Consider the following 20,910-nt stretch of genomic DNA (forward strand, 5'->3'; position numbering starts at 1 on the left):
AATTTGGAATTTTTCGGACATTAAGCCTCTTGTTCTAACCTCAGGGGCCCCATGAGTGTGGCTGGACAGCGAAACCGGGAGCCAGGGCTCAGGCACAGTCACTGAGGTAAGCCAGGCACTGGGCTTGGACCCTTCCTCTGCCCGGTCTGAACTGGAGACCCTGCCTCGCTGTGAGAGGTGACAGCCCAAGGCTGGCAGCAGTGACAGCACAAGCCCATTGTTCCTTGAATTATACCCTCAGGGGGCTGGAAGCCTTGAGGAGCCAAAGTGACACATATGCCATGGCAGGGGGATGGGTCCCAGCAGGAAGCCAGGCCTTGGGAAGAGGATGAGCTCCAGCAGGGCGAGGAGGCCGTGACCCTGCCATGAGCTGGAGCAGGGCCGTTTCACCTCACTTGGCAGGAGCCGGGCGAAGCTGGTGATAAAGCCCAGGATCCTCCTCTCCCCATGTTTAATATTCTAGAGATAATCCTGAGCACGTCTAGAGTTTAAACTGAGCACCCCGGGAGGGGGTTTGAGGAACAGTGGGCATTTCCTGCAGAATTCTTTAGCAGGAGAGATGGGACCATCATCCTCTCTGGCTGCTCTGCACCTCTCCTGAGGCCACAGTCTCCGGCTCTGCTCTCCTGGGAGAAGCCCAGCCCTGCGGCTCCACACCCATTTCCATCTTCCCACACCTTTATCTCACGTAACTGTAGAAGGCTTGAGAGTTTACAAAGTTCTGCCACACCAGCATCTTGTTGGCATTCTGCCCCCCAAAGCATCCTTGGTGCCAATTCGATTATCCCCACAATAGAGATGGGGAAGCATTCCTTTGTTCATTCGTTCACTCAACAAATACACTTTCAAGGACCTATTAGGCTCCAGACCCTGTGCTGGGACTGAATGTGGCTTAGAAGGGTTAAATGACCTGCCCAAAGCCACAGTCACACAGGGAGCCATCAGGATTTGAACACAATTCTTTTGACTGAGACCTCGAGAGGAAAGAAGGCAGAGAGCTCCTCCTCCCAACGCACCTGGGTGGCACCCTAAGCCCTGTGCTCCCCTGACCTAGCATCCTGGGTGACCAGAGGCAGAGGGGTCCCACGACCCACCTGCAGACCAGCCAGGGTCAAATGGAGGGAGAGGGGCACTGGACAGGGGGAAGGACAATGAACAGAACTTTCTGGCTCTCCGGACCGCACTCCCATCCGACCTACCATTTCCGCCCTGGCACCCACGACCTCCTGCCCTTCACTGGGAGGAGGACCAGAGGGAGTTCCAGAAACTCCTGCCCCAATTGCTGAGCAGCCCCGGGTTCCAGAAACAATGTCTCTGAGGTTTTCTTCTGCTGGGCCTCTAGGTTGTGACCCTCTGGCTTCCCTCCACAATCTGGGGTGCAGGGGGGAGAAAGAAAGGAGAAAAGTTTAACACAAGGAGGTCAGGGGAGCAACAATGAGGAAGGAAAGAAGGGACAGAAGGAATGCCATTAAGGCACCGGTTTCTATGCACACACGCAAACACACACACGTACACACACACTATCTGCCTAAGAAATAACTAAAGAAAAGCAAGTTTTTCAGTGAAACCTACCAGCATTGGGTAAGTTCCAATAGTGGACAAGTTCGCAGGATGGTGTTTGGTTTTCTCCTTTGTCTTTTTTGATTGATTGATTGACTGATTGACTGATTGGGTGCTAGAAGGCTGGAAGAAGATAAAGGAGATGGTAACTATTAGGGGGGAAGGGTTGAGAAAAGATAAATGGTTAAACAGGCGGCTGGTGAAAAGGTACACAACACCATTGTTTGGTTTCTTCTGCATTTTGATCTAAAGCACATTCGTCTCCACCCAGTGGGAATCAACAGTTGCTGAGGCCTTCAAGCAGGGAGAGCGAAGACACATCTGATTTGTTCACGCTCATTTGCTCACAACTCCAAGAGGTAGATGTGAGTATTCCTGTTTTACAGATAAGGAAACTGAGGCACAAGCTATTCATTCACTCACTCCCCTAATGTCACAAGACAAAGCCATCTATCTGGGTTTCAAACCCAGGTCTGTCTCTCCAAAGGCCTGGGTTTTTTCCACTGCTCCGCGTTGCCCCCCTGCCTGCACCGTTCTCTCTCTCCCTCCATCCTCCGCAGCAAATTCGCAGATGTGTCACTGACTGGAGGAGGTTAGAGAACACTGCTCTGGGCAGGGTCCCCAGGGGCTCAGCACCAGTTAGGTCCTTCCCCTTCTGCTATGAGGCAGAGAGTGCTGGGTCCCCCGCCCCCTGCCCGGTAAGTCTTTGTCATCTGCCCGGAGGCCCATCCGCTCCCATCTCTACCCTATCCCGGGCGCCCCAGGACCTCAGCTTCCTAAATCTCAGGCAGAACACCATTTTACAAGGACACTCGCCAACCTTGAAAGGCAAGGTACCCCGAGGCAAGGAAATGAAATGATTGTGGCCGATCAGCATGAGAGTGCAGCGCCATCTAGCGGTGCTGGGGCCAAGGTCCCAGGCGGTGACATTTTCAAACAATCAATATCTCATTATTAACCATAATCACAACCTGATGTTTACTTTTGGAGAAATGTTCGGCAGCAAGGGATGCAAGTGCACTTTTCTGCATGTTTCAAGAGGTCTGCGATCCTAAATGCCACAATGACTATTAAACAGTGTCCTGCCCATGAGCAAACAGGAGGGAGCCGAGATTGATTGTATATCTTTTCATCTAAGCTGCTCACCAAAAACAAAGCATCCATTGAAGCGACTGACCTTTCACTAACTGCTGGAAAGAAAATGCTTGATAAATAATAAATAGACCACTACTGGATGTTACTTAGAATCATCTTTTAATTAAAAGAACTGAGCAACTAGAAGGTCAGGTGACTGACATTTAAGTTCCAGTCCAGGAAAAGCATCAATCAAGGGTAAAACTATACCCCAAATGTAATTTCATTGTCAGCTAACATTTAACGAAAATCCCTTCTCTGTAATCTGCCCCGATGGTGGGGGGTAAGGGGTGGGCCATGGAGGCGGCATTTGTAGGGAACATAGCACTTAACTTCCGGCCTCCTTTGCCTTCCCCTAGCAACCTTTTCATTTTCATGCTGCAGCAATAAACACTTGTCTGGTTCAGCGTCTCCACAGAAACTGCTCCAGTGATGGCCTCATCCAATCGGAGACCCACTTGCCACACTGAGCGCTACCCTAGGAGTGACAGGAAAACCATTTCCTGCCTTTTCCACAGGAGGGCAGGTGCCCTTCCTCCATCAGCTAAGGTGACCTCAACCAAGCTGCTCACTGAACATGCTCAGGCATCCATCTCATCGAGCACCATCAAAGGCTCAAAACACATGATTAACCCAGCCAGCCGGTCCTCCACCTTTTGGCTGTTCTGGAATAGCACGCAGGAACACAGGGACCAGGAACAAAGTAATAAACTTGCCCCCTCCCACCCCCACCCCCCAAACACACACGACTCACCTTTCCTTGTTCCTAGCTCCACAGTGCCAGTCTGCTTCCATTATCAGAGCCACACCATGTCACATGCCCCAGGTCCCAGGTAGTCAGGGAAACAGACAGCCTGGCTCTGAGCAAGGCTTGGTCAGAGCTGAGAGCCTAGAAGGATGGATAAGGCCACACAAGGCTAGCGTGCCTCAACTGGATGCCCAAGAACGGAGGCAGGCACCAGTGCTAGCCTCAGAGAAAATCTTATCATCCCACCTGAATGACTTTGTTTAAAAAAAGAATCTGTTGAATGTTTTCAAGTGGCAAGCCATCATTGATTTAGGGGGAAGGGTATCATTCTAACAAAATCAGGAATCCTTTGGAGGCACAGGTTTTCTGTAATACCACTTTCACTATCAGGAAAACAGGACATTAAATATTATATAGACAGTCCCCGACTTAACGATGGTTTGACTGACGATTTTTAGATTTTACAGTGGTGCGAAAACACGCATTCAGTAGACACCGCACTTTGATTTTTGAATTTTGATCTTCTCCCAACCTAGTAATATGCACTGTGATACTCTTTTGTGATGCTGGGCAAGGCAGCTCCGAGTCAACCATGAAATCACGAGGGTAAACAACTGACACACTGACAACCATTCCGTCTTTCACTTTCAGTACAGTACTCAACAAATTACATGAGATATTTGACACTTTATATAAAAATAGGCTTTGTGTTAGATGATTTTGCCCAAGTGTAGGCTAATGGAAGTGTTCTGAGCATGTTTAAGGTAGGTTGGGCTAAGCTCTTATGTTCAGTAGGTTAGGTGTATTAAATGCATTTTTAACTTATGATATTTTCAACTTATGATGTGTTTATTGGGACTTAACCCCATCTTAAGTTGAGGAAGACTACACAAAATTACAAAAAGACTTGTGCTTGCCTTTTAAGGACACACAATCAAGGATCGGTTCTACCCAACAAAAGCAAAAGGAGAACTCTGTAAAACCTGGTGATTCTGGGACCACTTAAACAAGCCTCTCTATTTAAATGATGGATGATGCAGGACCTGTTTCATCTGCTGACTTTCTTGTTCCCCCATCCTGGCTCAGTCCCCACACACTGTGTCTCTCTACCCTCCCCCTGGAGAGCTCGTTCATTCTCCTGGCTCCAACCCTTACCTGTGCTAAGGTTTCCTCCGCATCTCCCAGACACCCAACCCATCTCTGTCTGCCACTTGAACATTGAGCCATGACCTCTAACTCAGTACGTTGAGAACTGAAGTTCTCTTCCCCACCTTGCTGTCTGTTAGTGATACCGCTATTCTTCTGGTCACTCAGGTTTGCAACCTTGAAATCCCTGCCTTCAAGTGGGATGGCTACAGAGACCAAAGTCTTTCTGACATGTCTCTTCTTCCCTCCCTCCCTGCCCACTCCCCCAACCCTATTCTTTATGTCACATCTGGGTGAACCTTCCTCTGACCTGACAGTTTTCACTATGCGTTACTTCCTTGCTCAAACTTCCTTATACCCACTCAAGTCCGCTGTGTAGTTATCGAGGTCACCATGATCTGATCCCATCCTATCTGCTCAAACCTGTTTTCCACTGCTCCTCAAGAGAGTAATAAAGGCACCTGTCACACATGCTACAAGTGAGTTTTGCATTCATTATCTCAAGTAATTCTCACAGTACTAACTGGAAGCCAAAGAGGCAAACGTCATCCCTATTTTGTAGTCAGAGAGACGGTGACAGGCACAAGGTCACACCAGTAAAAACTGGAACAACCAGAACTAGAACCCAGACCTTCAGACTTGCCTGGTGCAAACTTCACTGTCACCTGGTCACATGCCTTCCTCGGCTTCAGCTCAGCAAACCCACGTGGAGGGTCTACTCCCGATTTAATGATTTAGTGCATACAAATAAGAATTTCTGCTGTTGTTCACACTCTCAACAGGGAGAGGATAGTTACCTCTGGCGTGGAAGACCAGGGTCAGCCAGGCAGGAGTACAAATAGTGGACCCAGGGTGCCGACTGCAGTGAGCGCAGCCTGCAAGTGTCTCGACAGGGACTTGAGACTCAATTTGGATGCTGGTAAATCTTGCGAGCAGAGATCGCTTTTGAAAGGGCTGTGAAGGTATGGTTTCTAAAGACTGTGGTGGCAGGGAGGTGCTCCGGGCAAAAGAAACAGCACGCACACTTCACGTCCCACCTGCCCTTCAAGGCTCTGGTCCAGGCAGTGGTCCTAGACTAGTCCAGGGCTGATCCCTCTCCCCGACTCTCTACACTTCCGTAATATAAAAGGATTCCTGTTCATCTTGTTTTGAAAGTCACTCTTATCTTCCCAACTAGATTTTAAGCTCCTTAAAGCCAAGAATGAGGTCACACCTCCATTCTCTCCAAACACTAGAGGGACCTGGTGATGGCTTTTACCCACACTGACCATGGGAAGAGTTCTGAATTCCCCAAGGAAGCTTCACACCTTTGACAATGTTTTATTTTTTTCTTTTTAAAGATTTCCCATCCTGGCTTTCTCAGAAGCCTAGACGTTGGTCACCCACCGCCCTAGCAGCTGCCAGTGGGGAGGGGGGTGGCTGTTCAGGGATCCTTCTATTTGGGGCGCTGGGGCTCCTGGGTTCTCTCTCTGGCTCGGGGTTGGGGACAGGGAAGGCGGGAGCACGCTCCCAACCCAGCCCCGCAGCACGCAGACCTCTCCTCGTATCGTGCAGCCCAACCCGGCTGTGTGTGAACTGGCACCCGCCACTCAGCTGCTCACAATGACGTTCCCTTTGACTATGCTTTGATCACTGAGGTTCAACCTCAAGGTTTGCTACGTGTCCATACGAAGGATCTCTGAGACATTAACTGGAAAACAAGGTACAGAACAGTATACGTTGTGTCCCCCTGTACACACTCAAAATTATTTCTGGAAAGAAAGGTGATAGTGGTGGCCCCAGGGAAGGGAAAATGGGAGGGCCAGGGGACAGGAGTGGAAAGGAGATTGACTTTTCACCTTCAAATTCTGAACCATGAGCATGTATAACTTTTTAATTATGCAACAAATAATTTTTTTAAACGTTTTCATTACTCTGACAAAGAAACCACCTTTTAAATCCCAGAAAGATGAGGTTTCTGAGAATGAGGGAGCCACGATCGTTCCTCTGAGACAGAGCCAACCCCTCCACCTGCCGAAGTCTTCCTCCCAAGGCCAGGCCCAGTGTCCGGCACCCAGTGGTTGCCTAATGTTGAATGGATGTAATTTACTTCCCCATCTAAATGTAAAGCATTCCCTAAACAAGAGGAATTGTACAACAGTGATAAAGGTGGGGGGGAGAAGCAGCATCGCTGAGAATGGCTTTTGCCTCATGTACTCACTGACCTTCCATTACCTGAGCACCATGTGCAAGGTGTACAGTCTGTGGGGCGTGGGCCCCGCCCTTGACGTGCCAGGAGACAGAAGAGACTGCACACAGGAACAGGGGGGAAAAGCTACACAAGTTTTAAAGTAAGAAGTTTCTGGAGCAGCAAATTACTGATAGCTGAAAACTAATAGCTGAAGGGTGTTTTACTTATTCAGTAAAAGATAAGGAAATGAAGAAAGCAGGAGAGTCGGTAAAAACTCGTAAGCACACCCTGACACCAGGGAGGAAGGTGGACGCCGGTGAAGAGCGTCATCCCTCTTGGCAACCCAGTTACCTACAGAGAAGTCATCTGAATTCAGTCTTCAGCTGGATGTAATCATTCATTCACTCAACAAATCTTTCCTGAGCAGCCTACTACCTGCAGGTCTATGCTAACCATCTCCAGCACTCAATCCATGAGATTAAAGTCATAGTTTTGGCCTTGGTCCATCATCAATGATAGGTCCTCATGCTTACTGCAAAGCACAAGTCAGCCTGGCCTCTCAAGCAAAAAGTACAAAGATTAGCTGCAGACACAGTTGGCCAGGGAACCACACCTGATGTGCAAGTAAAAGCCTGATGGATGAAGAGAAGAGAAACATACCAGAGAATCAAATGTGAACACAAAACTCCAAGCAAACCTACTCAGAATGAGTCCCATTCAAACAATACTTACAAAGGTTTCCTCATGCTATTTACAATTTTAAAGTAAATTTACTTTATAAGCACCAAGGAATTCTTTGTTTAATACCGCCCTAACAAAAAAGTTCACCTAACTGCTTCTTCAAACCATGATACAGAGCTTTATGACAACCTAGAAGTGGGAACCAAAAGAAGGCAAACATGATGCCTTAGAGATCAAGAAACATTTACACAGTTCAACTGTTAAAAATAGTACAACATTCATGTAGTGAATCCAGTTTGGATGTCAGTATACACAGCATACAAGTTCTTCAGGGAGGTGAGAGGCCTGTCGACTGTTCTCCAGGTGCCCCCAAATGCTGGGCCTGTGGATCTTCTTTCAGAGACTGGTTCTCCTCCAACGCAGTATGGGGCTCGATACCCATGGGTTCAGGTTTCCAAGAAATGTGACTACCATCCTGTTGCTTAAAAGACCAGATATAAGTATGTCACACAGATGTTATGACTTTCACTCAATTAATCAGCTGAAGCTATATGACTAGCACATTCTATCACCGACTCAAAAATCTAACATTAATATCTCAGGTCAAATTTGATTACAACAAATAATAAACATGATAAAAGTCTCTACAGAACCACGATTTTAAAAGCCCTCATGACGACTCACTTGTTCCAAGCAGCAGTCCTTACCACAAAATTCTAGTCTATTCAATCTAACAGTATTTGACCTGGAGCCACGGTTGGGGAAAGAAAACCTAGTCTTCCTTTAACCTCTGACAAACAGACAACCAATCCTAGTAACAGTTTTGCTAATAAAATACTCACAGTCCTTGCTTCTCCTACTCGTCTTAAAATGACACCTTCTGCCAATAAAGCCTTCCCTGCTTCCACAAATAACTTCTCTTCATCTGTTTCTCCAAGTTTCTGTAGCTCAATGTACTTCTCCACAAACCTAGAATTCCAAGCAGTCACATCTTCAGTCTGTATATTGAGAGTTGTCAAGACATGCTATTACAGAGTCCCGAGTATTCCCTTAAGAGAACTTCCTGGGGAGTCTGGGATTGACACGTACACACTGCTCTATTTAAAACAGATAACCAACAAGGACCTATGGTTTAAAAAAAGAAAAAAGAGTTAATTAAAAAAAAAAAGAGATCTTCCTATAGGAACATCTTTTTCCTCAAGTGGAATGCAACAAAACTCCTCAAATTGACAATTAAATCCTAAAAAAAGAAAGGTAACCAAAGACTTGTGGAATGGCTTACCGTTGACAGGTAGACTTGAAGTTTGGATTGAACAGATCAAAAGCTTTTTGACCAGATCCATAGGTTGAATAAAATTTCCTAGAAAGTACAAAACACCACCATATAAATCTCCAGTTATAGATCATGGCCAAGAATGGAGGGAAGAATAACTGCTGGGCCCTGAGTAATTGAGTATAACGTGACCTACAGACCTTTTTTGTTCGTTTTAAATAAGCAATGCATGCACATGGTAAATACATCAAATGTTACAGAAAGGTATCCAGTGAAAAGTAACACTCCTCCTCACCTCTGTACCCTAAACGCCCAGTTCCCGTCCCCTTAAGCAACACTAACCTGCTTCTTGTGTATCCACCCAGGAATGTTCTATCACTATACAACCAAACAGGCATCTATCATTCCCTGTCCCCAGCCACACTGTTTAACCCCAAGGATGGTAAACACATCTTGCCTTTTTACTATTTCTCAGAGATCATTTCAAATCAGGGCACGTAGATTGTTTCTAGTCCTTTGCTACTTTAGACAGTGTTGCAATGATTACCTTTATCTATATTTCTTAGTGTACCGTGCAAATAAGCCTGTGGAATAATTTCATAAAAATGGCATTGCTGGGTCAAGGTATGTGCCTTTGTAATTTGGCCTTGCAAATTGCCAGAATGCTTGCCAAAGGGGCTGTGCCAACTTACACCTACACTGGGAAGGCAGGAGACCGCCTATTTCTCCATACCCGCACCTAATTACATCTTTCGACTTTCTGATCTTTGTCCATTTGACAGGTGAAATATTATAATTCACTGTAGTTTTGCTTTTCTTATGAAACAGGTTGAACATCTTTTCATGTTTAAAAGCAAATGAATTTCCTTTTCTGTGACCTGTCCACGTTCTTTGCCTATTTTTCCTTTTGGTCTTTCTCTTATTGACTCATAAGCAAACTTTATAGCAATATAAACAGGAAATTAGCCCTCTGTCATACATGTTGCAAAATTTTTTCCCAGTATGTCACCTGACTTTTGATTTTGCTTATGGTAGTTTTTGTGTGCAGAAATTTTAATATTTTCATCTATGGCTTCTGGGTTTTTATATCATGCTTAGGTAGGCTTTTACCACTGAGATTATTTTTTAAATTATCCCATAGTTTCTTCTAGAACTTTTACGACTTCACTTTTTACATTTAGGTTTTGATAAACCTGAAATTTATTTTGTTGTTATAAGTTCTTAAAAATATCAAAAACACCAAAAAAAAAAAAAAAAAAAGGCCAAAAAGATAAAGGTTCAAAAAACTATTTAAGTATAAGGTGTTATTATTTTGGTCTTAACAGCAATAAAAGAGGAAGCAGTAAAATATTCCACATTCTCCAGTGACCATCACCCAGTTCCACTGCTACACACACAGTAGAAGCACAAATGATTTTAATGTGTAAATGACCTTGAAAGCATCCTGACCGAGAGCATGCAATAGACCTGAGCAGAAAAGTACTGAAAAAGTATTTAATGCCCCAAAGATCTCTGAAAATTTCCAAGTACAGCCAGAACATACTTGTTCTCCTACCTCAAAGGAGTGTTCTGGGAGGGAAAAAAAAAAAAAAGATTCCTCAAGTGAAAGGTGCCTGGACCTCAATAGAGAAAATGACTTTATAAATTGTTTTCTTACATCCAGGAATAGGGGTAAGAATAAGGGATGTGTATTAATTTCAATTAGGCACAATCTCTGATCTTAACATTTAAAGAGAAAAGAAACTGCACACACTCTGGATACTAAAAACTAACTGACATCCGTATTTGAGGGAAAGGGCTTTGTCAGTGAATTCCCAGTAAGTTGACCTTGAGCCTCATTGTTCTCATGACTAAAATGCAGACGAGGATACCGACCTTGCAGGGCTGAAGTAAGACCTAAATGGGATAACGTTGGTTAAGGGCTTAGCATGGTGCCAGCACCAAACAGATGTGCAGAAACAGGTAGCTATCATTGCAATGATCAGTCAGTTGCTGGGCTCCAGATTCTACTTCTCTGAACTTCTGCTTCTCTCACATGGGGGAGGGGCTCTGATTCCCTAATCCGGCTAGATAGACAAGACCGGGGCTCCACAGAGCAAGCCCAGACTCAATTCCTATTTAAGTTGCCAGACTGCTGGCTAAACCTTTCCTTCTCAAGTTCTGCAGCCTCCGGTCCACCATACGGGCCCGGCACTCACGCTCTAATCCGATCCTCGTGGTAGAAGATATCCTGGATGTGAGCTTTAGCTTTGCCGTATCGCAAGCGGGGCCTTCGGAAGACTGGCTCCCTCAGTGGGGGGAAAGCATTATATATGTCAAACCAGAGGGGCTTCTCCTTCAACACACCAGCCCGAATCAGGTCCCGCGTCCTGAAGGAAGGGTAAAGAACGAAGGTCAGAGGACTTCCCTGGTGGCACAGTGGTTAAGAATCCGCCTGCCAATGAAGGAGACACCCGTTCGAGCCCTGGTCCGGGAAGATCCCACATGCCACGGAGCAACTAAGCCCGTGTGCCACAACTACTGAGCCCACGTGCCACACTACTGAAGCCCGGGCGCCTAGAGCCCGTGCTCCGCCAACAAGAGAAGCCGCCGCAATGAGAAGCCCGCGCACCACAACGAAGAACAGCCCCCGCTCGCCGCAACTAGAAAAAAACCAGCGCACAGCAATAAGACCCACTGCAGCCAAAAATAAATTAATTAATTTTAAAAAAAGAACCAAGGTCAGTCAGAGAATCAGTGTAGCCGCAGCCTGGGACACCGGCGGGGTCACAGAGTCCGGAAGACAACCGGAAGGAGGGCAGAGCAGGAGGTCCCCTACCTACAGGTAAGATGTTTCCATCATTCCAAACCAACCTAACAGTGCTCGGGAGTTAATCCTTCCACCTTCTTATGTGCGTCCCACCCCCCTCGCCCCATCCCCGTCCCGTCAAGGAAAATGCAAAGACGGTCCCGCCAGGCCCATCAGCCCCTTCCTCCCATCTTCTTCCTAGAGACCTCCACTCGGGGAGCGGAGAGGTGCGATCTTGAACGTGAGAGGTAAGAAATTCAAGGGGTGACGCAGTCAAGCACAATTCTTCAGAAACAGGAGAGAGCACAAGAGAGGCCTGGCCGGACTCAGACCCACCCAAGAAACGGCGTAAAAAGGAGAGGCGCCCACGGCCCACCCCGGCTCCGAGCACGCACCGCGAGAAAATGCTCCCCACGGTTTCCAGGCGGCTCCCCGCCATGCCCGGCGCCTCGGATCCCGTGCGGCTCCTCGTACCGGAACCGGAAGCGCCCGCAACAAGAAAAGTGACTGTAAGTCGCGGGCCGAGCCGCGGATCTCTGGGCTACCGCCCCGGCCCCAACGGGAGGGCGGAGCCAGGCAGAAGCAAAGGATGGCCGCATCGGCACGCCATCGGCTACATGCCAGGTTCAGACAGGAGCACTCGATAGCCGAGCCTCCAGGGAGGGAGCGAGCCAAAGCCCGGCAGAAGCAATAAATGACCGATCCAGGGGAGGGGTTAATTGTGGTGGTTGCTTTACCCTTTCTAGCCTTACTGAGCCAACTCCGCCCGAGAAGAGCGGGCCGTGCGGAGGGAAGATGATGGGGAGGGAGGAGGGAGGCGCAGCCTACGTCGTGGGAGAGCCAACTAGTCTAGGAATTCGTAAGGCAGAGATAAGAGGTCACCAGCTCTAGGTCAGGGCTGCACCTAATTTTGGTTGGAGTCAAAGACTGCGCGGAAGGAAACTGAGGTCCAGGGAGGAACGTCGCCTGCCCAGGGTCACCCTAGAGCCCAAGCCTCCGTCCTCCGTCTCCTACTGTTTAGCGCTCCCCACTAAACCCTTTGGCCCTGGAGCGCCACCTGCACGCGCTCTAATAGGGATGCTGCGGGCAGCTAGTGTTTTCTCCCCGGGAGGCGTCGCTAGCTAGCTGTTCCTTTGAGCTTGAAGAGTGAAAGTGTCCGGAACAAACAAATTCCGGGAAGGAAACTCAAAAGTCTGGGGAAGTATCCTCTCAGGATAACCTTTTGGCCCAACAGTCATACTTTGGGTAAAGTACCCCATAGAAATTAAAACACAATTTCATGAGGATATTTGTGCAGAGAGCGTCATTGCAGCATTGTTTGTAATGCACCCTCCCATCCATCGAATGGGAGATGGCTGGAAAATTATGCTTCATATAATCTATGGAGTCCTATGCAGCTATTGAAATGAACGAGCTAGATCCATACGTATTGACCTAGATGAATGCCTACGACTTATTGTTAAATGAAATCGCAGAGAAGCGTCTTTAATCGAAAGAAAAAAGAAATCTTTTAGACGTGTTTGTATGAGGATAGAAACTATGTGGAAAGGCACCCACGGCTGTGAACATTGATCATCTCCAGTGAGATTGCAGGAGGGGAAGGGAGAATTTTTTTTTCTTTATGTATCCCTCAGAGTTTGACCTGTGAAGAGTTTGTATTCATTTTTGAACTGTTTAATCCAGTGAAATGTTCTGAATCACATACACACACAATATCTTCCGGGAGCCCATTATCTTTGTCATCAAGAAAGAATGTCAAGTCATCCCAGAGTCCTCCCTGCTCTCTGGGAGGCTGGTGAGGTGGAGGGGGGGATGTCTGACGAGCAGTTAACGCTTGCTTGTGTTCTCTCACCGAATCCACACACCTACCCACAACTGGCTGTTGTTATCCCCATTATAGATGAGAATGTGAGGCCACAGGGGGTTAAGTAACTTGTCTGATAGGTAACTGACAGAGCCAGGCTTCCAGCCCCACCTGGGCACTTTCTAGGACCCCACAATGCCTCCTCAGCCGTGCCTCTGGCTGGAGACTGATGGGCTGAGGAAGTCAGGCACAACTGGCCCCAGGGGCAGGGGACAGGGTGATCTGAGGCCGAGGGCCGACAGGTGGGTTTCACTGCTGCCTCAGGACCCTCTGGAGCAGGGAAGAGAGAGCACAGCTCTGGCCGCTGGGCCAAGCGTGGAGTCCTAGGCAGGTCTACAAGACTTTGCTCTAGGGAGAGCAAACATACTAGCAGCTAAATATAGTCTTCCCAGGCTTCAAAACAAGTTTCTAATTCCGTCCAAGTAAGAACTAGCTGCCAGCCCAGACCACAGACACACTTCCCTTCTCCCACTCAGGCCTGCCCTGTAGGCCACTGCTGTTACCCAGTTACCGCTGCTAAAGAATTGGAAGGGCTTATTCCAAGTTCAGGGAGGGGAGCCAAAGACCCAAACGCTCGATGGGGGAGGAATTGCAAGGCGGCAGTTTTCTCTCTAGATCTTCTTGGGGAAGTCCCTTCCTCTTCTGAGCCTTTCAAGTTTCCCCTCCAGCATCCTATTTCATGCTTCTGTGACTGAGAACGGAACGTTGGTGGGTAGTGTAAGGAGCCATGGAGATGTGGGAGCAAAGATGGATTGGGAACCCTCAACCTGCAACAGGAAGTTGCATCCCAGGGAGCATTCATTCATCACGTAGGAGGGAGCTGGGGGCCGGCAGAATGGACAGTAGAGGTTTTCTGTCTTCTCACCCGGGTCTCTCAAAGCTGCAAGAAGCTGATGCACTCATGCCATGCACCGCACCAGGGACCTGGATTATCTCCTTCAATAGTTCAGCTACCTGAGGCCATAGATCATGTCCTGACAATCTTACAGATAAAGGAATAGAGCTTGTAAACTCTCCAGAAGGTCATATTCCTTCCACACTACCGCTTGGCCCCATTTTGTCCCACTGCATCACACTGTAGATGTGCCCACTAATCCTGTCATGTTGGGCACTTATGTAACTTTTCAAGCCTCTCTTTCCCCATGTAACATCTGGCAGTGTCTGCTCATTGTCAGAGTAAAAGCGATCATTCATGTAAAGCACGCATCACAGTGCCTATCACATAGTATGTGCTTGTAACGGGCAAGTCTAGTGGCTGTTACAGCATCACTTCTGCTGTTGTGTCCTGTAATCCACTGATTGCCACCTGAGACTGCACCATTTTGATGATATTTCATAGATCGCCTTAATGTTTTATTTTCTTGCTAAATGATCCATTCATCCCACAAACATTTCGGCACCTACCTGACCCTGTGCTGAGTCCTGGAGAAGCTGGCTGTCCAGAGGGGGAGACAGAGAGGCAAATGCATAATTGATAAGTTCCGTGCTGAATAGCTTATTGACTATTGGGTAGCTAGGGCTGCCATAACAAAATACCACAGACTGAATGGCTTAAACAACAGAAATCTATTGTCTCACAGTTCTGGAGGCTGGAAGTCAGAGAGAGATCAAGGTGTTGGCAGGGCTAGTTTCTTCAGAGGCCTCTCTCCCCGGTTTGTAGATGGCTGTCTTCTCCGTGTGTCTTCACACGGTCTTCCCTCTGTGTGTGTCCATGTCCTCTTCTTATGACTCCAGTCATATTGGATTTGGGCCCAAACTAATGACCTCATTTTTACTTAAATACCTCTTTAAAGATGCTATCTCCAAACACAGTCACATCCTGAGGTACTGGGGGTTAGGACCTCAATGTATGGATTTTGGAGGGACACCATTCAGCCCACAACATTGATCAATAAGAACTGACAGTGAATAGCTTCCATTTGCCTGCCCAGAGCCACACCCACTCTGTGCCCTTCTTCACCCAGCTCTGCTTCCGCCCCCCGGAGGCTGACTTCTAGGACTGCATCCTCCAGCCCCTTGCCCTCTGTTTCACCAATGGGAGGCATTGGCCGGGGACTGGGAAGAAGGAGGAGACAGAAGTCATTCCCACCCCTCCTCCCTATACAATCCAGGACCGTAAAGTCTTAGATCTGCAGGGCGGCCTCTTCACACCCAGCTCTCTCCCCAGGTTCCAGTCTCCTCCCTTCTCTTCAGGCCTAGAGACGGCCAACTGTGCCCCGCTGTACCACCCGTAGGGTCTAGGCCAACCCTTGCGGCTTCCCTACGGTCTGCCCACATCTTTGTAATTAGTGCCCAGGAGTCTGTCTGACAAAAAGAACAAGAGCATCTCCAATAGCAGAAGAGCTTTGGCAAGTGAACCCCCCAGCATGCTGATGAAATCATGAATACTGCTACTCGCCTTTGGCAGAGAGCCAGGACCAGAGAGCAGTTAGATGTTGCTTTAAAAGGGGAGGAAAGCAGTAATATATATTCAATCCACAGGACAGGGCCCAAGAAGAGGAAGGGCACGGAGGGGGGAGTTCTTCAAGGAAGAGGCAGGAGTGCCTCCTCTCACCTCCATGCTGTTTGTCCCCTGGCCCAGACCCTCCCTCCTTGGAGGCCCACACCTCCACTTCCTTTCAACAGTCAGTCGGGAAGGCGCTTCAGCCCCAGCACACACTCAGCCAGACTGCATGCATGTGCCCCCGGGACCTGCTGGCTCCCTCAGCTTCTCTCTCTCACTTTGCAGGCCTGCTGTTGTAACTGTCTGCTTGTCTGAGTCTGTCTAGCTGGGCCTCTTTGAGGCAGCAACCAGGACTCTTATCTCTGCCTCCCCACACCCAGCCTGGTGCTTGGCCCAGAGCTGGCTCATAGAAAGAATTTTCTAGTTGAACAGCATGGAGAAATAAAACCAAGTTAGAGCAAATGAGGATGCAGTGACCTCAGCCCTCCTTTGCTGCCTTCCTTCCTGGAGGCCTTCCCTGGATACACCCATACGGAGAAAGCTGTGGTTGAATGGAAGCAATCCTCCACCCCATCAGGCCCCTGGTCACTTCCCGTTCTGGCTGTCCTCTGTGCCTCACTGATAGGATAGATCCCTTTTATAAACCTCTGAGCCTCAGCTTGTCTTCTGTGAAATGGGCATCATCATAGCACCCACCACATAGCCTTGTTAATACCTATAGTTAACCAGTGAGTTAACCAGTGTAGTTAGTACCAGTGGGTTAATACTTGTAGAGTGCTCAAAACTGTGCCTGGTGTATAGTAATTGCTCAATAAATAGGAGTAATGATGATAATTTCTGACCATTCCATGCCTAAGAGCAACAGATCACAATGTATTCAATCACACCTACAATTAAATCTCATCTAACAATTTTCAAGGCATTTTCTTTCTTTCTTTTTTCAGGGATTGAACGCAGGCCCTCAGCAGCGAAAATGTGGAATCCTATCCACTGGACCACCAGGGAATTCCCTCAAGGCATTTTCACATGACTGCCCATTCATTTCTTCAGCAAACAGCAGCCTTGCCCCCAAGGAGAATCCAGTTCAGGCAGAGGAGAGAGAAGCACTTTGTGCCTACCTGCCCTGGGTGGTCTGTATCACTGTGGCTCCTGTTGTAGCCAAGGAAACAGGAGCCAGCTAGGTCCGGCCTTTTGTTATCAGAATTAAAGTCCAGTGGGAACCACGCTGTGGAGTTTTCCCAGCAGAAGATGAGACCCTTGCAGGCACACATTTCAGGGCTGGGGTAGGCCCTTCTTTTCTTGGGGGAGGCAGAGCCCTCCATCTTTAATGTGTACCTGAAGCTCATGGGGTTCTTGGAAAATGCAGATTCTGACCCAGTAGTTCTGGGGTGAGGGCTGAAACTGCATTCTAAAAAAACTTCCAGGCTGACGCCAGCACTGCTGGTCTGCAGATAGAGTAATTGACTCACCCAAGTTTGCCACGGGCTTTCCTGGTTTTAGCATTGAAAGTTCCACATCCCAGGAAACCACTCAGTCCTGGAAAACCAGAACAGTTGGTCACTGTATCCACAGACCACGCTTTGAATGGCAAGGTCAGAGCAAGGCAGGCTCGTGCTGAGTTTGTACTGAGCTTCACAACTCCTCCCTGCAGAGTCCCTGGAATAATCCTCCTGGCCTGATAAAGAACTGTGACTCTTTATAGAAATGACAGGCCAGGTAGATGCTGGTTTTGTGGGGCCTGAAGCTTATGTAATCTCAATGGCCCTTTTAAGAAAAAAGGTACAAAAATATCCTTGCTTTGCAAATTTTACCAAACAGAAGACCATGTGAACAGAGCGAACTTCCTCTGTCTGGCTTCAGGCCACACAGGTGCTCGGGTCTTCCTTCGGGGAACATGGTGTTTGGGCCTCTTGGTGACCAGCAACTGCCACTTCTGAGAGATCACCACCAGGTGGCAGTAGATCTACACAGCCCCCTTCAACACCCCAACCCGCCCCCCCTCACCCCACCATCAACTCCAGAAACTTCCAAATCTTTCTCCAGCTGGTCTAGCCAACTAATCCAATGAATATTAATCTATGCTGTGATAATGGGCAAAAGGGGTTCATGTGCGTCTCTCAGTAGCATATTTGCCATTTAATGGAAATGCTAAGAGATTGTTTTTAAAATCAGATAAAGAATGCTAATAGGTGACTTCTGGGCAAGCTGTTGAAGATGTTTTTAAGCAGGTGGACCTTTCCATGCTCTACAAATTGCATTTATGCAGGGGTTCTAAGTCTTATCACCTGTTCCCCCCACCCCAATATATAGCTTAGTGTTTAGGCACCAGCTCTGGAGTTCAGCTGCCTGGGTTCAAACTGAGGTACTACTGCTTACTGATGGTGTTACTGAGTAAGGACCTTAACATCTCTGGGCCTCAGTTTCCTGATCTGGGAAATGGGAGTATAAATACTGATTTCATATAATAGTTGTGGGATAAAATAATGTTTGTAAAGCACCCCAGAAAAGTGACTGACATACAGTAAGCACTGGTAAGCAGCTCTCAGCATCATCGTCCCACACCTTACCTGCCTGCTTCAAACCAAGCTCTCCTGTGTTTCCTCCAACCTCAACCCCTTACCAGTTGCTTCAGGAGAACAGAGGGAGGGTTGAGACCCCAGCATGGTAATAACCAGGCCAGTTCTTCTGGGCACAGCATTCCCCAGACCCATGAGCTCCTCTCAAGCTGGGACTGAGCCCTGAGGTCACCAAAGCATACAAAGGGGGAGGGGCATTGGCTGGACCAGACTTCAGTTAGCCCAGCTCAGCATTTTTGCAGAAGATAAATCTGCAAGTATCACCTTGTGGATACCAAGAGCCCAGGATTTGCAGATGAGCATGGTGTGAAGGTGGGTGGCTGAGGCAGTCACCTGACTCAGCCCGACTCCTTCCTGGGTCCTCTACACACTGTTCAACTGGGAGGGACTCATCATGGAGCAGGGGCTTCATCTTCTGCACTCCCGTTGGACCTGGTAAGCTTTCTTTGCCTTCTTTCCCCACACCCACCTCTCTGGTTCCAGTCACCTTCAGCCTCATCTACACTAATAGGCATAATAGTGAGTGGTGCTCAAACTTTGCCACATATTAGAATCACCTGAGGAGCTTTTAATAAATTTTATTTATTTATGTATATATGTATGTATGTATTGGCTGCGTCGGGTCTTCCTTGCTGCGCGCAGGCTTTCTCTAGTTGTGGCGAGCGGGGGCTACTCTTCGTTGTGGTGCGCAGGCTTCTCATTGCGGTGGCTTCTTTTGTTGCGGAGCACGTGCTCTAGGCGCACAGGCTTCAGTAGTTGTGGCGCGTGGGCTCAGTAGTTGTGGCTCGTGGGCTCTAGAGTGCAGGCTCGGTAGTTGTGGCGCACGGGCTTAGTTGCTCCGCGGCATGTGGGATCATCCCGGACCAGGGCTCGAACCCGTGTCTCCTGCATTGGCAGGCGGATTCTTAACCACTGCGCCATCAGGGAAGCCCACCTGAGGAGCTTTTACAATCTGATTCCCAGGCTAAATCCCAAATCAATTAAACCAGAATCTCTGGGAATGGGACCCAAGCATCAGAGATGATTCCAGTGTGCAGCAAGTTTGAGAACCAGTGTTTCTCAAGCCTTATTGTGCATACAAGACAACTGAGGATTTTTTTAAAATGCACATTCTGGTTCAGTAGGTCTGGAGCAGAGCCGGAAATTCTGTTTCTAACAAGCTCCCGGATATCAAGATGCTGCTGGTCCGCAGACCAAACTTTGAGTAGCAAGGTAGTAGAACTGTGGTTCTCAAACGTATCAGAATCATCTGGAAGCCTTGTTCAAATACACCCCAGGTTCGGATTCAGGAGGTCTGGAGTAGGGCCTGGTAACATGCATTTCTAATAAGCTCACGAGCGATGCCAATGCTGCTGGTCCCTAGAGCACACTTTGAGCAGCAGGGATATAGAGGATGGAGCACAGGTTTTGAAGTCAGGCAGCCCTGACCCCTTTTCTGACTTCACACCTTGCTAGCTGTTAGGTAAGTTACTTAACCTTTCTGAATTGTCATTTCATCACCTGTAAAGTGTCCATTATTGGGCAAGATTAATTGGGCTAATATGAAACACCTAACAGACTGCTTAGTGTATTGGTCCTCAAACTTGATTGCAAACTTGAGTGTGAACTTGAATTACCTGAGGCGCTTTCAAAGAAACCAACCTATAACTGCTGATTAAATTGGTGTAGGGTACTGAGCATCAAGACTTTTAAAACTACTCTGGTCATTCTACTCTGCAGCCAGTACTAGGTACTGACCTAGCACCATGGCTCCCGAACTTCAGTGCATAGCAGAAGCACAGACTGCTGGGCTGCACCCCCAGAGTTTCTGACTCAGTTTGGGGTGGGGTTGAGAATTGGCATTTCTAACAAGGTCCCAGGTGCTGGTGCTATGCTGGCGGTGGGGGGATTTACACTGATCAACAGCTATCAGTAAAGAATGCACAGAGCAGGGGTGAGAGGATAATCTTGGGTTGCTGAGGTCCAAACACCAGGTCTGGAGCATCACCAGATGTCCAGGTACGTCAACTTACAAGCCCACCTCCGTCTGCCTGGGCTGGGGGCAGGGCAGGGGTGGGGGCAGAACATTTTTGTAGGGGAGGCAGGAAGAACCTGCATTGTTTATCCAGAAGGAGAAAGGCCACTGAACTCAAACATAGCATGGGGGGGGGGGGGGACTTCCCTGGCGGTCCAGTGGCTAAGACTCCATGCTCCCTTTGCAAGGGGCCCAGCTTCGATCCCTGGTCAGGGAACTAGATCCCACATGCTGCAACTAAGAGTTCACATGCCGCAACTAAAGATCCCTCATGCCACCACAAAGATCCCGCGTGCCGTGACTAAGACCCGGTGCAGCCAAATAAATGATAAAATAAATAAATAAACATTCAAAACAAAAACAAAAAAACATGGCATCAGGGGAAGAGCAGTGACTTGGCCTGGGTGACTCGGAGCCCAGAAACAAGTTGTGTGGGTTGAAGCCACAAGGAGGCCCACAGCTCAACACCAGGAAGAACTTTTTAACCTTGAAAACCGCCCTGTCTGAAAAGGG

At 48.1% G+C, this 20,910-nt stretch overlaps 1 protein-coding gene and 1 long non-coding RNA gene across 2 annotated transcripts; both read right to left on the bottom strand.

Annotated features, from left to right (window-relative positions):
• Nucleotides 1-259: 259 nt before the first annotated feature.
• LOC132354979 (uncharacterized) lies at nucleotides 260-4,823 on the bottom strand. The gene is made up of 3 exons (XR_009499483.1): nucleotides 3,449-4,823; nucleotides 1,573-1,683; nucleotides 260-1,371 (listed from the first exon to the last, which is right to left on the bottom strand). It is a non-coding gene; the product is annotated as an uncharacterized LOC132354979 (long non-coding RNA).
• A 1,610-nt stretch (nucleotides 4,824-6,433) lies between these two features.
• Nucleotides 6,434-12,052, bottom strand: MRPS23 (mitochondrial ribosomal protein S23). The gene is made up of 5 exons (XM_059908003.1): nucleotides 11,896-12,052; nucleotides 10,911-11,081; nucleotides 8,722-8,799; nucleotides 8,282-8,408; nucleotides 6,434-7,920 (listed from the first exon to the last, which is right to left on the bottom strand). The coding sequence occupies exons 1-5, from the start codon at nucleotides 11,937-11,939 to the stop codon at nucleotides 7,768-7,770; spliced, it is 573 nt and encodes a 190-aa protein (XP_059763986.1). The 5' UTR covers nucleotides 11,940-12,052; the 3' UTR covers nucleotides 6,434-7,767.
• Nucleotides 12,053-20,910: the final 8,858 nt, after the last annotated feature.

Source organism: Balaenoptera ricei, chromosome 20, assembly GCF_028023285.1.
Source record: "Balaenoptera ricei isolate mBalRic1 chromosome 20, mBalRic1.hap2, whole genome shotgun sequence".
In the NCBI taxonomy this organism is placed as follows: Eukaryota; Metazoa; Chordata; class Mammalia; order Artiodactyla; family Balaenopteridae; genus Balaenoptera; species Balaenoptera ricei.

Bases quoted from the DNA above. Each gene is read 5' to 3' on its own strand.
- MRPS23 (XM_059908003.1), bottom strand. From the start codon at position 11,939: ATGGCGGGGAGCCGCCTGGAAACCGTGGGGAGCATTTTCTCGCG. The intron at 11,082-11,895 runs GTGCGTGCTCGG...CCCTTCCTTCAG, and splicing joins GTGGGGAGCATTTTCTCGCG to GACGCGGGACCTGATTCGGG. The intron at 8,800-10,910 runs GTGAGTGCCGGG...TGTACTTTCTAG, and splicing joins CACGAGGATCGGATTAGAGC to GAAATTTTATTCAACCTATG.